At 50.2% G+C, this 13,900-nt stretch overlaps 1 protein-coding gene across 1 annotated transcript in view; it reads right to left on the reverse strand.

The window, feature by feature from the left end:
• The window catches only part of SNED1 (sushi, nidogen and EGF like domains 1), an 84,458-nt gene that overhangs the window by 7,231 nt on the left and 63,327 nt on the right, over positions 1–13,900 (reverse strand). Inside the window, exons 26-28 of the mRNA XM_025888522.2 lie at positions 12,366–12,479; positions 2,585–2,701; positions 1,870–1,957 (exon numbers count right to left, since the gene is read on the reverse strand). Coding sequence (XP_025744307.1) covers positions 1,870–1,957; positions 2,585–2,701; positions 12,366–12,479 — 319 coding nt within the window. The remainder of the gene's footprint in view (positions 1–1,869; positions 1,958–2,584; positions 2,702–12,365; positions 12,480–13,900) is intronic.

Below are 13,900 nucleotides of genomic sequence, written 5' to 3' on the forward strand. Positions count from 1 at the left end.
CACTCAGCAGTTTTTACAAGGATAGTTGTCTTTGAGGTCAAACATACCATACTGTGTGGGTCATGGACTATGTGCGAGTAGCGCGTCCGGCTTGGAGAGCTGGGAGTGTGAGGGGAAATGGAGCCCACTGCTGCAGGGGCCCTTCCGGGACACTGAGGTGGGAGAGCACAGCCAGCGGGTATGGGGCTTGCAGGGGCATATTGCAAACCCACAGCAGCTACTAGAGGCTTAGACCAGACAGGTGTAACCAGGGAACCAACAGTGCTGGCAAGTTAGAAGCCTAAGGAACAATTAATCCCAAAGTAGGCAGGAAAAGAGAAAAAAAGGAAAAATCAGATGGGACACATAGAAAGCACACAGCAATATGGTGCATTTAAACCCAATCACATCAGTCATTACAGTAACGTGTAAATGATGTAGACACTCCAGTAAAAACTGGAGATGTCCGATGTAAAGCCGAATACAAGAACGTGATGTTCAGACGCATATGGTTTAGAGTGAAAGTATGGGAAGCTGTTGATGGGTCCGGGGCTCTTGTTGTCAGGTACTTGGTGGTCCTAGCAGGTCACTAGCGGGTGCTGGGGTCACTGGTACAGTTGGAACAGGGCGGGGGGCACTGCGGATTAGGGCTGCCATTCCACAGAACCCAGATTCAGACGGTCTGTACACATGGATCCTCAGGGCCCAGTGCAGATCAGGATGCCCTGTGTTTTCCTGCTCTGGGGTAAGTCGGGCTTCATGTCCAAGTTCAAATCAAGCCTTCTGCATGGTTTCCCTGCATCCCACCCAGAACGACCTTCAGACACGTAATCGAGCAGTTCACTCCTCGGCTTGGCACCCTCAGCAGCTCCCCATTTCAAAAAAACACATGCCAGAGTCCTTACAAGGGCCTCCAAAGCCCTGCTGGATTCCCCCTGCCCTGCCTGACTACCGCTCCCCCTTGCTCCCCTCCAGCCCCAACTTGCTGCTCCTCAGACAAGCAGACATGCTCCTGATTTTGGGCCTTGGCAACTGATAATTTGACTTTCTGGAATGTTCTTCCCTCAGATATCCCTCACCCCCTCCATGTCTGTTCAATGTCATGTTTCCGTGAGGCTTCCCTTGACACCCTGTTTAATGCTGCAGCCGGCCTCTCCCTGTCCCCAACCCTGGCTCTCCTGGGCCCAACTCTTCATCTCTTCCTTTTCCCCAGCCCTGACCGCCTTCTAGAACACTACATAACATCCTCCTGCTCCTTGTGCACGGCTTCCCTTGTCTGGAATGTGACGATCGCGAGGGCAGGGCGTGGGCGGGTTCTGTTCACTGGCATGTGCTGAGTGTCTAGAGCTGTGCCTGGCACACAGTAGGTGCTTTTAAGAATTTGCAGACTGAATAGATTGTAAGTGTGAACCACAGAGTCACAGAGTGTTAGCAGGAAAGGTCCTATGAGGTGAGCCAGGCAAGCTCTCCCTCTACAGCCCATTTTACAGATGGGGAAACAGGCATGAATGTCCTGACTTCACGGCAGGGCGGAGACTTGAGTTCCCCCGTGCTGCTGTTGATCTTTCCAGGGGGCTCTGAAGCAGTGAGGATAGGAATGGCATCTCCTGGCATCGATGTATCCATGGCCCTGCCATCCAGTGGCGAGGGACTGATGCCACTCGAGGGAAAGGCAGGCCCCAGGGCTCAGGAGCCGGGAGACTGTCATTCCCTGCACAGGCTCAGTGCCTCCGGATTCGCCACGTGGAGGGAATGGGTGCAAACCCCCGTGCGACCCTGACCCCTAGAGCTCCTCAGGGCTTATGAGCGTGGGTGTGCTGGACTTTGTGAAGGCACTTCTGGAAGTCAGGAACTTTCCACAAATGTGGTGAAAGCAGGAAAGAAACTTACATGTGGTGACAGGCACCTCCTTCCCAGACCGGCACGGCCTTTGTCTCTGAGAAGAGCCGAGTGCAGGGCTGGGGCACCTTTTTACAGGCTGCCGGCACAAAGGAAAAGGGGCTTACAGGGACGCCATGCTGAGAAAGCGCTCTTCCTGCACCCTGGGACGGCACCCTTCCTGCAACCTCGGGGGCTGCTTGAGTCCCGGAAGCCCCCAGGCTGCTTTCCCTTAGGGCTGGCGGGAGTCTCTTGACAGGCGTTGGGATGGTGCAGCTGGGGTGGGGGCTCCTGTCCACCCACCTCCCATCTTCAGTCCCACATTCTTCTTAGGGAGGGAAGCCTGTGGCTCTTTGCCCTCTTACCACCACGTCTGGCCCCTGAACCAAAGAGCCCCCTGTACCCACCTCTGGTTCTGGGGCGCTCCATGTCCTTCGCTTTCTGGCTGCCCCCAGACCCCCCCCCCCCGCCCCGAACTTGTCTGGGCAGCACCGTTCACCCTGGCGCTTTGGGGCAGTGAGAGGCTGAGTGGCTCACTGCCTCTCAGTATCCCTACGTGGGCACTCGGAAGTCTGGGGCACTGAGGCTGGGTCCCTGTCCTGGCACCTCGAGGTTTGAGGTCCTTGTGGCAAAGCCACCCTGGGCCCAGTGGGCCCAGAATAGCCTGCTGTGACAAGTGTCTTGAAGCCCTGATGGTCCCCATGGGAGGGAGTGGTCCCCGACTCACCGAGCTCACAGCGTCTGCCTTTGAATCCCGGGTTGCAGTCACAGCTGTGGGTATCCACACCTGGCACGCAGGTGCCTCCGTTCTGACAGGGGTTTTCTGAACAGTTCCCAGGGGTGTCTGCGGACAAGCCATGAACAGTTAGTTGCCAGGACCCCAGAAGGAGGCCTGTCAACATTTCCATTTCTCTGTGCCCCTCTCTTTCTCTTGTTAAAGAATTTCAAAGCGGTTCACAGAAACCATTTCACCTTTAAATACAGCAACTGTCTAATATGTACAGACTTTACAAACTTTTATATAAGCACAATGCTGTTATTGGGAAATCAGCAGTAGCTCCTTAGTACCCTAAGAATTTGCAGTCCTTGTTCAGGTTTCCCCAATCATCTTAAAACCTCATTTCCAGCTGGTCTGATCTCATTAGGATTCATAAGGACACACTGTTGTAGTTTGATGTGTTTCTTAATCTGTAACTTTTTATCTTCCTCCCCTCTTTATTTATTTTTTTTCCCTCTGCATTTATTAGAGAAACCAGGTCATTTGTCCTGCAGAATGCCCCTCCTGGATTTTACTTTATGCTTTCTTGTGGCATTAACTCATCCCCCATCGCCACATTTCCTGTAAACCAATAATCAGAGAGAGGGGCTTGATAGGATTCAGGTTCACGCGGTCTTTGCAGGACTGCTTCACCCTTCACCCACTCCAGGAGGCATGACAGGTCTCCAGTTCCAGCTTTAGTGATATGAGGACCGATCACGGGTTCAGCATTGGCAGCCTGATTAATCCAGGAGAAAATTCTGATGGGCTCTGCACCAGACGGCTCGAGTGGCCATGGAGGTCTTGAGTCTAGGTCGCAGATCCATCATCTCACGAGGGCCGCATCTAACCCAGCCTGTCACTCTTCTCTCTCTAGCCAGAAAGTCTTCTATGAAGACCTGTTTTCCCTTGCCCACCACGTGGTCACCCTGAATTATAGTCCATCCAGGCAAGGCCAGACAAATGCTTCATTCCTGTCCTTGATTTGTACACTTGCAAAGTAAGCGTTGGTCCCCAGCCCGCTCTAGGGACCAGCACGTTGTGCTTTCTTTCAGCGTCATCATGAACTCATAGATTCTTATGTATTTGAAGAGGGTCAGTCTGCTGCTGCCATTAGTCTTTTCGATGCCCCAATTATTCATCCTCAGCCTGTGGGAGCCTTCCAGGTTGACTCCTGTGCCCTTTAGACATAATCCCAGTTGTTTTTGAAAAGTTTGCTTGTTTTACAAGTACGTCCTGGGCACGTTTTGTCCATATTCTTCTTCAGGCTTGGAATCAGCCACTTCTCAAAGACCTCTGGTTCCTTTTGTTGGGCACCTAGAGCCCACAGTCTGGGTGGCCAAGGTGCTCACTGCTCCTGGGGTGTCAGTGCTTGAGGCCTTTTCAGTAGACAGAACTAGGAACTTAGATTTTTTTTTTTTTTAAAGATTTTATTTATTTATTTGACAGAGAGATAGAGAGCACAAGTAGGCGGAGTGGCAGGCAGAGGGAGAGGGAGAAGCAGGCTCTCTGCTGAGCAGGGAGCCTGACATGGGGCTCGATCCCAGGACCCTGGGATCATGACCTGAGCCGAAGGCAGCCGCTTAACCGACTGAGCCACCCAGGCGCCCCAGGAACTTAGATTTAAAAATAAAAATAAACAAATTGTTCGCTTATATCAATAGTTAAGGGAGGGGCTCCTGGGTGGCTCAGTAGGTTGGGTGGCTGCCTTCAGCTTGGGTCGTGATCCCGGGATCCTGGGATCGAGCCCTGCGTTGGGCTCCCTGCTCAGCGAGAGCCTGCTTCTCCCTCTCCCTCTGCCTCTGCCTGCCGCTCTGCCTACTTGTGCTCTCTCTCTCTCTCTCTGTCAGGTAAATAAATAAAATCTTTAAAAAGAAATAGTTAAGGGAAACACAGGACTTTTACTTAACTTCCTTGATTTTTAAAAAATTTTTTTAATTTTTTGGGGGGTTTCCTGTTTTTATTTAAATTCAGTTAATTAACATATAGTGTATTATTAGTTTCAGAGGTAGAGTTCAGTGAGTCATCAGTTGCATAGAACACCCAGTGCTCATTCCATCATGTGCCCTCCTTCATGCCCATCACCCAGTTACCCCAGCCCCTCCCCGAACAACCCTCAGTTTCTTTCCTATGCATAAGAGTCTCTTATGGTTTGTCTCTCTCTCTGATTTCATCTTGTTTTATTCTTCCCAGGTTTGTTTTTTTTTCCTAACTGGAATCATGCTGTATGTATTGTTTTTTGATGTGCTTGTTGGAGATGTTCTCAGCCTTGCACACTCTTTTTATCCATTCTATAGTCCACAGAAATAGTGTCACTGTTTGGGTTGCTTCATTCTGCTGTTATAATTATGCCCACTTTTGTGCACAAACTTGAGCACAGGGGCTGGAATTTGAGGGAAAGAGTGTCAGTTTGAGCCGTTGGTAACCTGAGGTGGAGGCGTGTTGACTTGGCATTGAGCAGGTGGCAGGCAGTGCATGCTGACTTGGGCAGGAGGGCGGCGGGACTGTGAATTGGGGACCCCCTGGCCTATGGCATTGTGTATGATGGGGACGTGGCTGGTTTTGCTCCTGGTCATGAATTCCCTTAACTTTTGTTTTTCTGGGAAACTCTCTCTCTCCTTCTATTCTGAATGAAAGCCTTGCTGGATGGAGTATTCTTGGCTGTAGATTTTTTTGTTTTAGCAGTTGGAATTTATCATGCTGGTTCCTTCTGGCCTGCAGTTTCTGCTGAAAAATCCACCAATAGCCGTATGGGGTTTCCCTTGTATGTCACTGCTTTCCTTTCTCTTGGCTGCTTTTAAAATTCTCTCTTTCTCACTACTTTCAGCCACCTTATTTACTTTGTGTCTTGGTGCAGACCGCTTTGGGTTGGTTGTGTTGGGGGCTCTCTGTGCCTCCTGGATCTGGATTTCTTTCCTTCCCCAGATTCAAGAAGTTTTTGGCTATTGTTTCTTCAGACAAATCTTCTGCCCCCTTTTCTCACTCTCCTCCTTCTGGGATCCCCACCATGCGACCGTTACGCTTGACAGTGTCACTCAGTTCCCTGGGTCTCTTCTCTTTTGTGTATTTCTTTTCCCACTCATCTGCTTGGCTTGATTACTTTCCACGACTCTGTCCTCCAGGCGGCTGATCTGTTCTTCTGCTTCCTCTTGCTTGCTATTTATTCCAGGTGGTCTATTTTTATTTCCATTTAGTGAGTCCAGTAGCTCTAACTGGTCTTTTTTTCGTCTCCTATCTCTTGGTGGAGGGTCTCATGGAGGTCCTGCACTCCTTTCTCAATTCTAGTAAGTATCTTTATGAGCATTACTTTAAATTCGCTATCAGACATATTACTTATCTCCATTTCACTTAGGTCTCCTGCTCTTATTTTGTTCCACTCTTTCATTTGGGACATACTCCTCTGTCTCCTCATTCTGTCTCTTGCGTTGTCTGTTTCTCTGTGTTAGGAAAGTCAGCTATGTCTCCTACACTTAAAAGTAGTGGCTTTATGAAGAAGAGGTTCTGCAGCGCAATGTCTCCTTTTCACCAGAAAATAGTACTTCAGGGGGTGTCTCCTATGTGTGTTGCTCCAGGGGTGTCCTACCGTTGTGGCTGGGACGTGTTTGCCTTCAGTCCAGCCTGCTATGACTGTTTGCATGTTGAGGGCAGAGTCTGGTGCCCGTGGTGTTACTGGGCCTGTCTGGGGCTGTCTTGGGCTTGAGTCGAGTCAGACTAGGTGTTTGCCAGAGATGCAGTAGCACCAAACTGCAGGCACTTTCCCTGTGTTGTCCCCGGAGAAGCTTTTGTTGGTGGGTGGGGCCTGCAGTCAGACCAGCTGCCTGCCCCCAGCCCACTGCTGGGGTCACAGTCAGACGGGTGTGTGGTTATCTTCCGCTCTCCCTGGGGCAGGACTCACTTTGGAGTGGTGCTGACCTTGTCTGCACTGCGCACACACTGCCAGGCTTGTGGCACCGCTTTGACGGGATCTTGCCGAGAGTGATCGGAGGTGGCGGATCTGCTTCTTTGTGGCCTCTTGTCTGTGCCAGGCTGTGGAGTCTGTTCTGCCAGTTTTTGGGCTGCTTTCTGGGTTATTTATGCCAACATGGGTGCTGTCTAGGCGGCCACGTGGCAAGAGGTGAGCCCAGGGTCATCCTACTCTGCCACCTTCCCAGCAGCCTCTCAAAAATTTTTAATTTTTTAAAAAGATTTTATTTGAGAGAGAGAGAATGAGTGGCGTGGGGAAAGGGCAGAGGGACAAGCAGACTCCCTGCTCAGCGGGCGGCCCCACTCAGGGCCTGATTCCAGGACCCTGAGATCATGACCTGAGCTGAAGTCAGATGCTCAACTGAATGAGCCTCCCAGGTGCCCCTTAACTTCCTTGATTTTATGTTGTATTTCTTTACACTGAAAATCTTGGTGACATTGATATAATTATTTTCATTATCCCACAATGTACATGTAACAGTTCTAAAAAAAATATTACCAGTACTAGCATTAAGAGCTTTGAGTGCCACTTTAAATTTCTTGGTGTTCTTCTTGTAATAAGAATTTTTCTTAGAATATATCCCTCTAGGAATGAATAGTCAGAAAGCTGTTTTTAAAATCACTTGAAATACCTTTTTCCTGTGTGGTTATGCCATCAACATGATAAAGGAGTTTATTTCAGTTTGCTTTCAATGTTTAGGTCTTGCTTTTTATGTGTGTCATTAAAATTTTTTTTCTTGGTTCTAAAATGTAAACTATACAGATCCATTCGGAGAAGTCTAGCATCCATCTCCATACTTTTACTTCCTTGTGCTTTCCTTCCTCATATAACCATTTTATTAGTTTTATTTCTTTTTAAATATAAGAAAATAGGTATATTCATATTTCCCTTCCCACTTTCCTACACAAAGTGGATACCCTAGACACTGTTCTGCACATTACATTTTAAAAACCGCTTTATTGAGGGCGCCTGGGTGGCTCAGTCGTTAAGCGTCTGCCTTCGGCTCAGGTCATGATCCCAGGGTCCTGGGATCGAGCCCCGCATCGGGCTCCCTGCTCCGCGGGAAGCCTGCTTCTCCCTCTCCCGCTCCCCCTGCTTGTGTTCCCTCTCTTGCTGTCTCTGTCAAATAAATAAATAAAATCTTTAAAAAAAAAAATAAATAAAAACCGCTTTATTGAGATATAACATACATACCATATAATTCACCCATTTTAAGTTTTTAGCATATTCAAAGATATGTACATCCATCACAGTAATCAGTTTTGGAATGTTTTTATCATTTTCCCTTTAGCTGTCACCCCCCATACCTCTACCCCTACCCTCAGTCCCAAGCAACCACTGGTCTACGTTCTGTCGCTGTAGATTTCCCTATTCTGGACTCATATGAATGGAATAATATTATATGGAGCCCTTTGTGACTAGCTTCTTTACTTAGTATGATGTTTTCAAGGTTCATCTTGTAGTTTGTGTCAGGACTTCATATGGTCGGATAATATCCATCGTGTGGATAGATCACATTTTGTTTATCCATTCTTCAGCCAGTGGACATTTTGGTTGTTTCCATCTTTTGGCAATGGTGCATAATGCTATTACGAACATTCATGTACAAGACCCTGTGTGGGCATCTGTTTTCATTTCTCTTGGGTATATACCTAGGAGTGGGATTTTCTGGGTCATATGATAACTCTGTGTTTAATTCTTTGAGGAACTACCAGACTGTTTTTTTACCCCAGAGCAGCTGTACCACTCTGCATTCCCACCAGCAGTGTTTGAGGTCCAGCTTCTACACATCCTCACTGTGCTTGTTGCATCTCTTCATTCCAGCCATCCTAGTGACTATGAAGTGGCGTCTCATTGTGGCCTTGATTAGCATTTCCCTGATGACTGATGATGTCAGTCATCTTTTTCATGGGCTTGTTGGCCATTTGTGTATCTTCGTTGGAGAAATAAGTGTTCAGATCCTTTGCCTATTTCTTAATTGGATTATTTCCTTTTATTCAGTCATATGAGTTCCTTATATATTTTAGATACAAATGTCTTTCAGGTATATGATTTGCAAATATTTTCTGTCATTCTGTGGGTTGCCTTCTCATTCCTTGATGGCATCCTTTGAAGCACAAAAAGCTTTACATTTTGAGGGAGTCCAGTCTGTCTTTTTTTCGTCTTTTGTTGCTCATGCTTTTGATGTCATATCTAAAATCTTTTGCCAAATCCAAGGTCATGAAGATTTATGTCTGTTTTTTTCTAAGAGTTTTATAGTTTTAATTCTTAGGTTTAGGTATTTGATCTATTTTTAGTTAATTTTGTATATGATGTGAGGTAGGGATCTGACTTCATTCTTTTGCATGTGGATATCCAGTGTTCCCAGCACCACTGGTTGAAGACTGTTCCTTCCTCCATTGAATGGTCTTAGCCCCTTGTTGAAATCAGTTGACCACAGATGTATGGGTTTATTTTTTGACTCTCAATTCTATTCCATTTATCGTAAGTCTTTGTGCCAGTATCTCACTGACCTGATTACCATTGCTTTGTAGTAAGTTTGAGAATGGGTGTCAAATAGGACATGAAATTTAGACACTATAAACAATTGTCCGGAGATATTTTATGACAACCTTACAGGACATGGCAGTGTGCAGGGGTACTTAGAACCTGTGAGCCTGTGCCAATAGTACTCACTCTTTGTAACTGGGGCACCAGGCTGCAGAGCCTGACTGATAATTCGTTCCATTCCTGGGCAGCTAAGGCCTGAAACCTGCAGTTCCTGAAGCAGTGGGGTTTCTACCAGGGCACTGCCCACTATAGCCTCATCCTGTGAAGTCAGCCCCCCTGAATCCTGAGTTTATCATGACACACATCCCCATTAAAGTAAAAAAACCAAGAAAACAAAAAAACAAGCCCAGAGAGATGGCTGTTTTGAATAGGGTGGGGGCAGGGGTAGGACTGCAGTCTGGGTGGTGGCAGTGGGTGGCTCCTATGTGACAATAAGTTACCGAGTACAGAGACTTAAGCTCTGCCCTTGCCTGCTATTGCCCAAGGATGGAAACTGCCTGCCTCTCTCCGGTGTCCAGGGGATAAAACCAGGAGAGTTCCAAAGCCCCGATGGGGTGAGAATTTGGGGAAAACAGAAAGAATTCTTTGACAGCCTCAGTGTCCACTCCAGATCCGCATGGTGGCAGGTTACAATCTTGGGGACCCTCCTCCAGGAGCTTCCCCTAGGAGCTCGAAGGTGTGGCCCTAACCTGGAGAATTGCCTGATGAGGAAATGCCAGTCAAGAGTGTTAATTGTGCTCGTTGGGTGTCTAGGGCTCTCTGGAGATCCTTCTTTCTGTGAGAAAGGAAAGTCTAACAGCTTCCAGAGGAAGTGAGCAGATAACCTACAAGGAAACAAGAGCAAGACTGACACCCATGGACAGCAACACTGGACAGAAGATAACGGGAAGTGTTTGAAGAACTGAAGGTAGAGGACCTCTGAACCTCGAATTTTATACCCACTCCAACTGCCCTTCAAATAGGAGAGCTACTAAGAGCATTTTCAGGCATATAGGGCCTCAAACACTTGGCCAGGTAAAGTACAAACAAGTACTTTGATGGGACTCGACAAGCTGATTGTAAACTTTTATAGAAATGCAAAGGACCAAGAGCAGGCAACACTGAGGTCAGAGTGAGCAGGTGGGCACTGCAGGACAGCAAGCCTCGCCTCACCAAAGATAGTGCCGTTGAAACCCCTGGTGTTGGCTCCAGGAAGTCCAAACAGTGCAACAGAGCAGTGGACCCAGAGCCTTTGGTCAATTCCAATGAAAAGATGCTTGACCGTATCAGCATCCAAAAGACACAAATCCAGATCCCAAGGGGCACACTTCACACCCATACTGCTGGCAGGATCTGGAAACCCGGCAAGATCAGGTCTGGAGAGACTGGATTAACCACGTCTCTTGATCACAGCTGGAGGGACCGTAAACTGATGTCCTCACTTAGAAAACAACTTAGCGTTCTCTTGTGATTTGGGCTTTCAGGCATCCCAAGCCCTAGCATTTGTATTCTCGCACATGTGCAAGAAGATGTATGTAAAAAGAGCAGAGCGGCCCTGCTGAGGGTCCTGCTGAGGGCCCGGGGGCCTGCTGAGCCAAGCCGATGAGGCTGGGGTGAAGTCACCCGCGGACCAGACGCTCAGTAGTGAGTGAGTGAGCTGTGGCCGCACGCAGCAGCACTGACCAGCTCACTGCAGATGCGGGCGAGGACACATCGGGGAGGCTGTGCACAGCCAGACACTCACCTTGCAACGAGAAACCTACAGCTGTTCAGGCACACGTGGATATGTAGTGAGAGCCCTTCTCCCCTTTGCCCACCTTGCAGCAGAGCAAAGGGACTATAAACACAAAATCCAGGCTCGAGGTTCACGGGGGGACAGCAGCAAGATATGAGTTCCTATTCATGTTCTAGTTCATGGGTCCGGTTCCAGATCTAAGGCCGTCATCTTAGCAAAGGCTAACTTACTAAACTAAACAAAAGGGGCTGTCATGGACCCATACTAGATGTAACAGGAACGAAAAACCATGATTCACTGGGCACACCTGGGGGCTGTTAATGATTTTTTTTTTCCCTATTTATCACCTAAAATCACTTTTGCCCCTCCCCCAGCCAGCCTGCCTCCCTCACGTTTGCAAACGCTGCAGACTGCAGGGACATCTGGGGCCAGTCTGGTGCCACCTTGCATCTCTCCCTCAGAAGAGACCCAGGAGAGTTCATTCACATCCCACTAGTTCCTGAGTTTTATGAAATGAAACGTCTGATATTGGGAAGGGCTAACATAACACAAACCGTCTGATGAAATGTGTGCTTGTTTCACTTGTGAAGCAACAGCGACATGCGTGTCTTTACTCTGAACCCCACCTTAACTAAGAGAATCATTCACTGGCTGCGTCGACTCACAGACCAGCCCTCCTGCTGCTCACCAGGGCCGACTCCTGCTTCAGGCCTCACACCCGGAGGGGGGCCTGCTGGGCTGCGGCTTTATTTGCCGCCACGCCCTCTGATGCAGGTGCTCTTGATGCAGCTCTCCTTGGGCAGCCTGAGGCAGGTCTGCAGGTGAGATGCGCCTTCAGAGGGGGCATCCTGGGCACTTGGCTCACCCTTAGCGAGTACCCTGCCTTCCTCGGGGTCTGGTTGATGCAGGAGCACAGTCTGAACCACTGGGTCCTAGAAGAACTGCCCCTGGAGGGACAGAGCCCCAAGGGTTAGAGAGAGGAGGGAAGGTAGAGCCAGAATCTGAATTGGTGTAAGGAACATGTGCCAAAAGTGAAATGCCCTGTAAGAATGTCCTGTAGAAGTGTCTCTGCACCGTCTCACCAGACAGGCCCTGTGCCCTGTGTGGTCAGCAAGGCCCTGCTGGCCCCTTGCACCGAGCACGGGTGGTGGCCTGCCCAGCAATCCTCCATGTGGAGCATGCTCAGCAGCTGCCCCTCCATGACCGCTGCGTCCTACTCAACATCTCCTCTGTGGAGAGGCGAGGGGTGAGCTCAGCTTTACGTGGAGGGAAGGAGGGGCTGTCGGCAATGGAAGGCCAGTCCCTCCGGGGCAGACCTGGGTAGTTTGGGAGGGTCTGCTCTTCAGGCTTGTTCCTTGTCTGTAAAAGTGTGGTGTGGTTCACCCCACCCTTTCTAGGACGGTGTGCTTGGCTGCCCCTTGGGCGGTGCTGAGTCTCCCACTTCTTCACTATGGGTGCCCCCCCCATGGTCCTTAAGGCCCCCTAGGATGTTCAGTGCTGCAAGTCCATGCCTGCTGACTTACTTTCCATGTCCTTGTCACTGCCATGTTCAGGAAGCTGGAGGGCCAGGCTGACCTGCTCAGGCACCTGCTTGGGGGTCTCCTCCGTGTTCTCAAGCTGCACTGGAGCTGTGGGTTCTAGGAGAAATCAGAATGTCCCAGCGTGCTGGCCCCGTAGCCTTCTGCCTCATGCCCAGGATTGTTTCTGGGCCACCTTCTTGAGCTGCTTCTCTCTCTCATGGTATAGAGATTGCTGTGGTGAGGGCTCGGTGTGGCCCATTCATCTGCTGGCCATCCCCACCACTGGGGCACAGAGTCCCCTGGGCCCCACAGCTGCCTCCAGTAGGACAGCTTTTCTCCAGGTGGGGGCCAGCCCTCACCCTCCTGCTGAACCTCAGTGCTGCTTTAGTGAAGGTCACCAGTGGCCCGAGGCTGGGCCAAATGTCCTATCTGACCCAGTGGCCCCATCCTTCTAGGTGGCTGATGCTGTGCTGTCCTTCTTATGGTCAAATTCCGCTCTCCTCTCCCTCCACCCCTGCTTCTTGGGGGCTGTGGTGCCTCCTCCCCCTACATCTACCCTCAGGCAGACCTTGCACTTGGCCAACCCTATATGCAAGTTAGCTTCTCTGTGGGGTCCCTGCCTGTGCGCTTCGGCTTTTTATGACTGCTTCTGTGGCTTTAGGAGGGTGTCTGGGTCACAGCCCAGCCCGCCCAGCTTCCCAGACACCTCTTCCTGGTCATCATGTCCAGTGAGCCCTTCTGCTGCTCCTCCTCTGGTCGCCGGGGCTGCAACGCCCCCACCTGCTCATCGCTGTCCCTTTTCTTCCCTGGCCTGGGAATGTTTATGCTGGTTGAAAATTTTCACTAAACTGGTAGTTAGGTTCTGTGCCAGGGAATTCCATGAGAACAGGACCTGATTTACAGGTGAGGACGAGGCCCGGCTGCCCTGCCTGGGGTCCTGAGGGCCTTCGGCGAGGGCGGTGGGGGGAGGTGGCCAGTGGGCATGTTGCTCGTGGCCTGCTGTGCCACAGTCTTGGGCAAGACCTGCTGCAGACAGATGCCTGGCCCACCCCCTCCTGCTAAGCCTTGTGGGAAAGGGCCAGCGCATCTGGACCCATTGCCCATGCCCTGTGCTGCTTCGGCCAGGCCGAGCAGCCCACTGCTCTGCCACACGTGGTCCTGCTGGCCCAGGCTGAGCAGGATCTGAACCCGGGACACGGTCTCTTACTGTGACGGAGAGGTGCAGTCCGCAGACTGTGATGTGCATGCCAATCACCTGGCTCCTTATTAAAGACCGATTCCAACTGCACAGCTCTGGGTGGGATCCTGCCCGTCTAGGGGCCCTGGGCGAGGCTGGTGCTGCTGGTCCAAGGATCTCACTTTGAGCAGCAAGGGGTTAGATGGTGTCGTGCTCTCCTGCTTCCTGCTCACTAAGCTACCCTGTGACTCCTGGCTTGGCAAGCCCGGCTTCCGCGCCTCAGACCTCCTTCTGGCCCCGAGCCCTGCCAGCAGCTGTACTTCGACCCATTCTGCTGTGTCGGGAAGGCCCCCGTGAGCCC

The sequence above is a fragment of the Callorhinus ursinus genome, unplaced genomic scaffold (genome assembly GCF_003265705.2).
Source record: "Callorhinus ursinus isolate GAN/ISIS: 27379988/994484 unplaced genomic scaffold, GSC_fseal_2.0 scaffold96, whole genome shotgun sequence".
NCBI classification, from domain to species: Eukaryota; Metazoa; Chordata; class Mammalia; order Carnivora; family Otariidae; genus Callorhinus; species Callorhinus ursinus.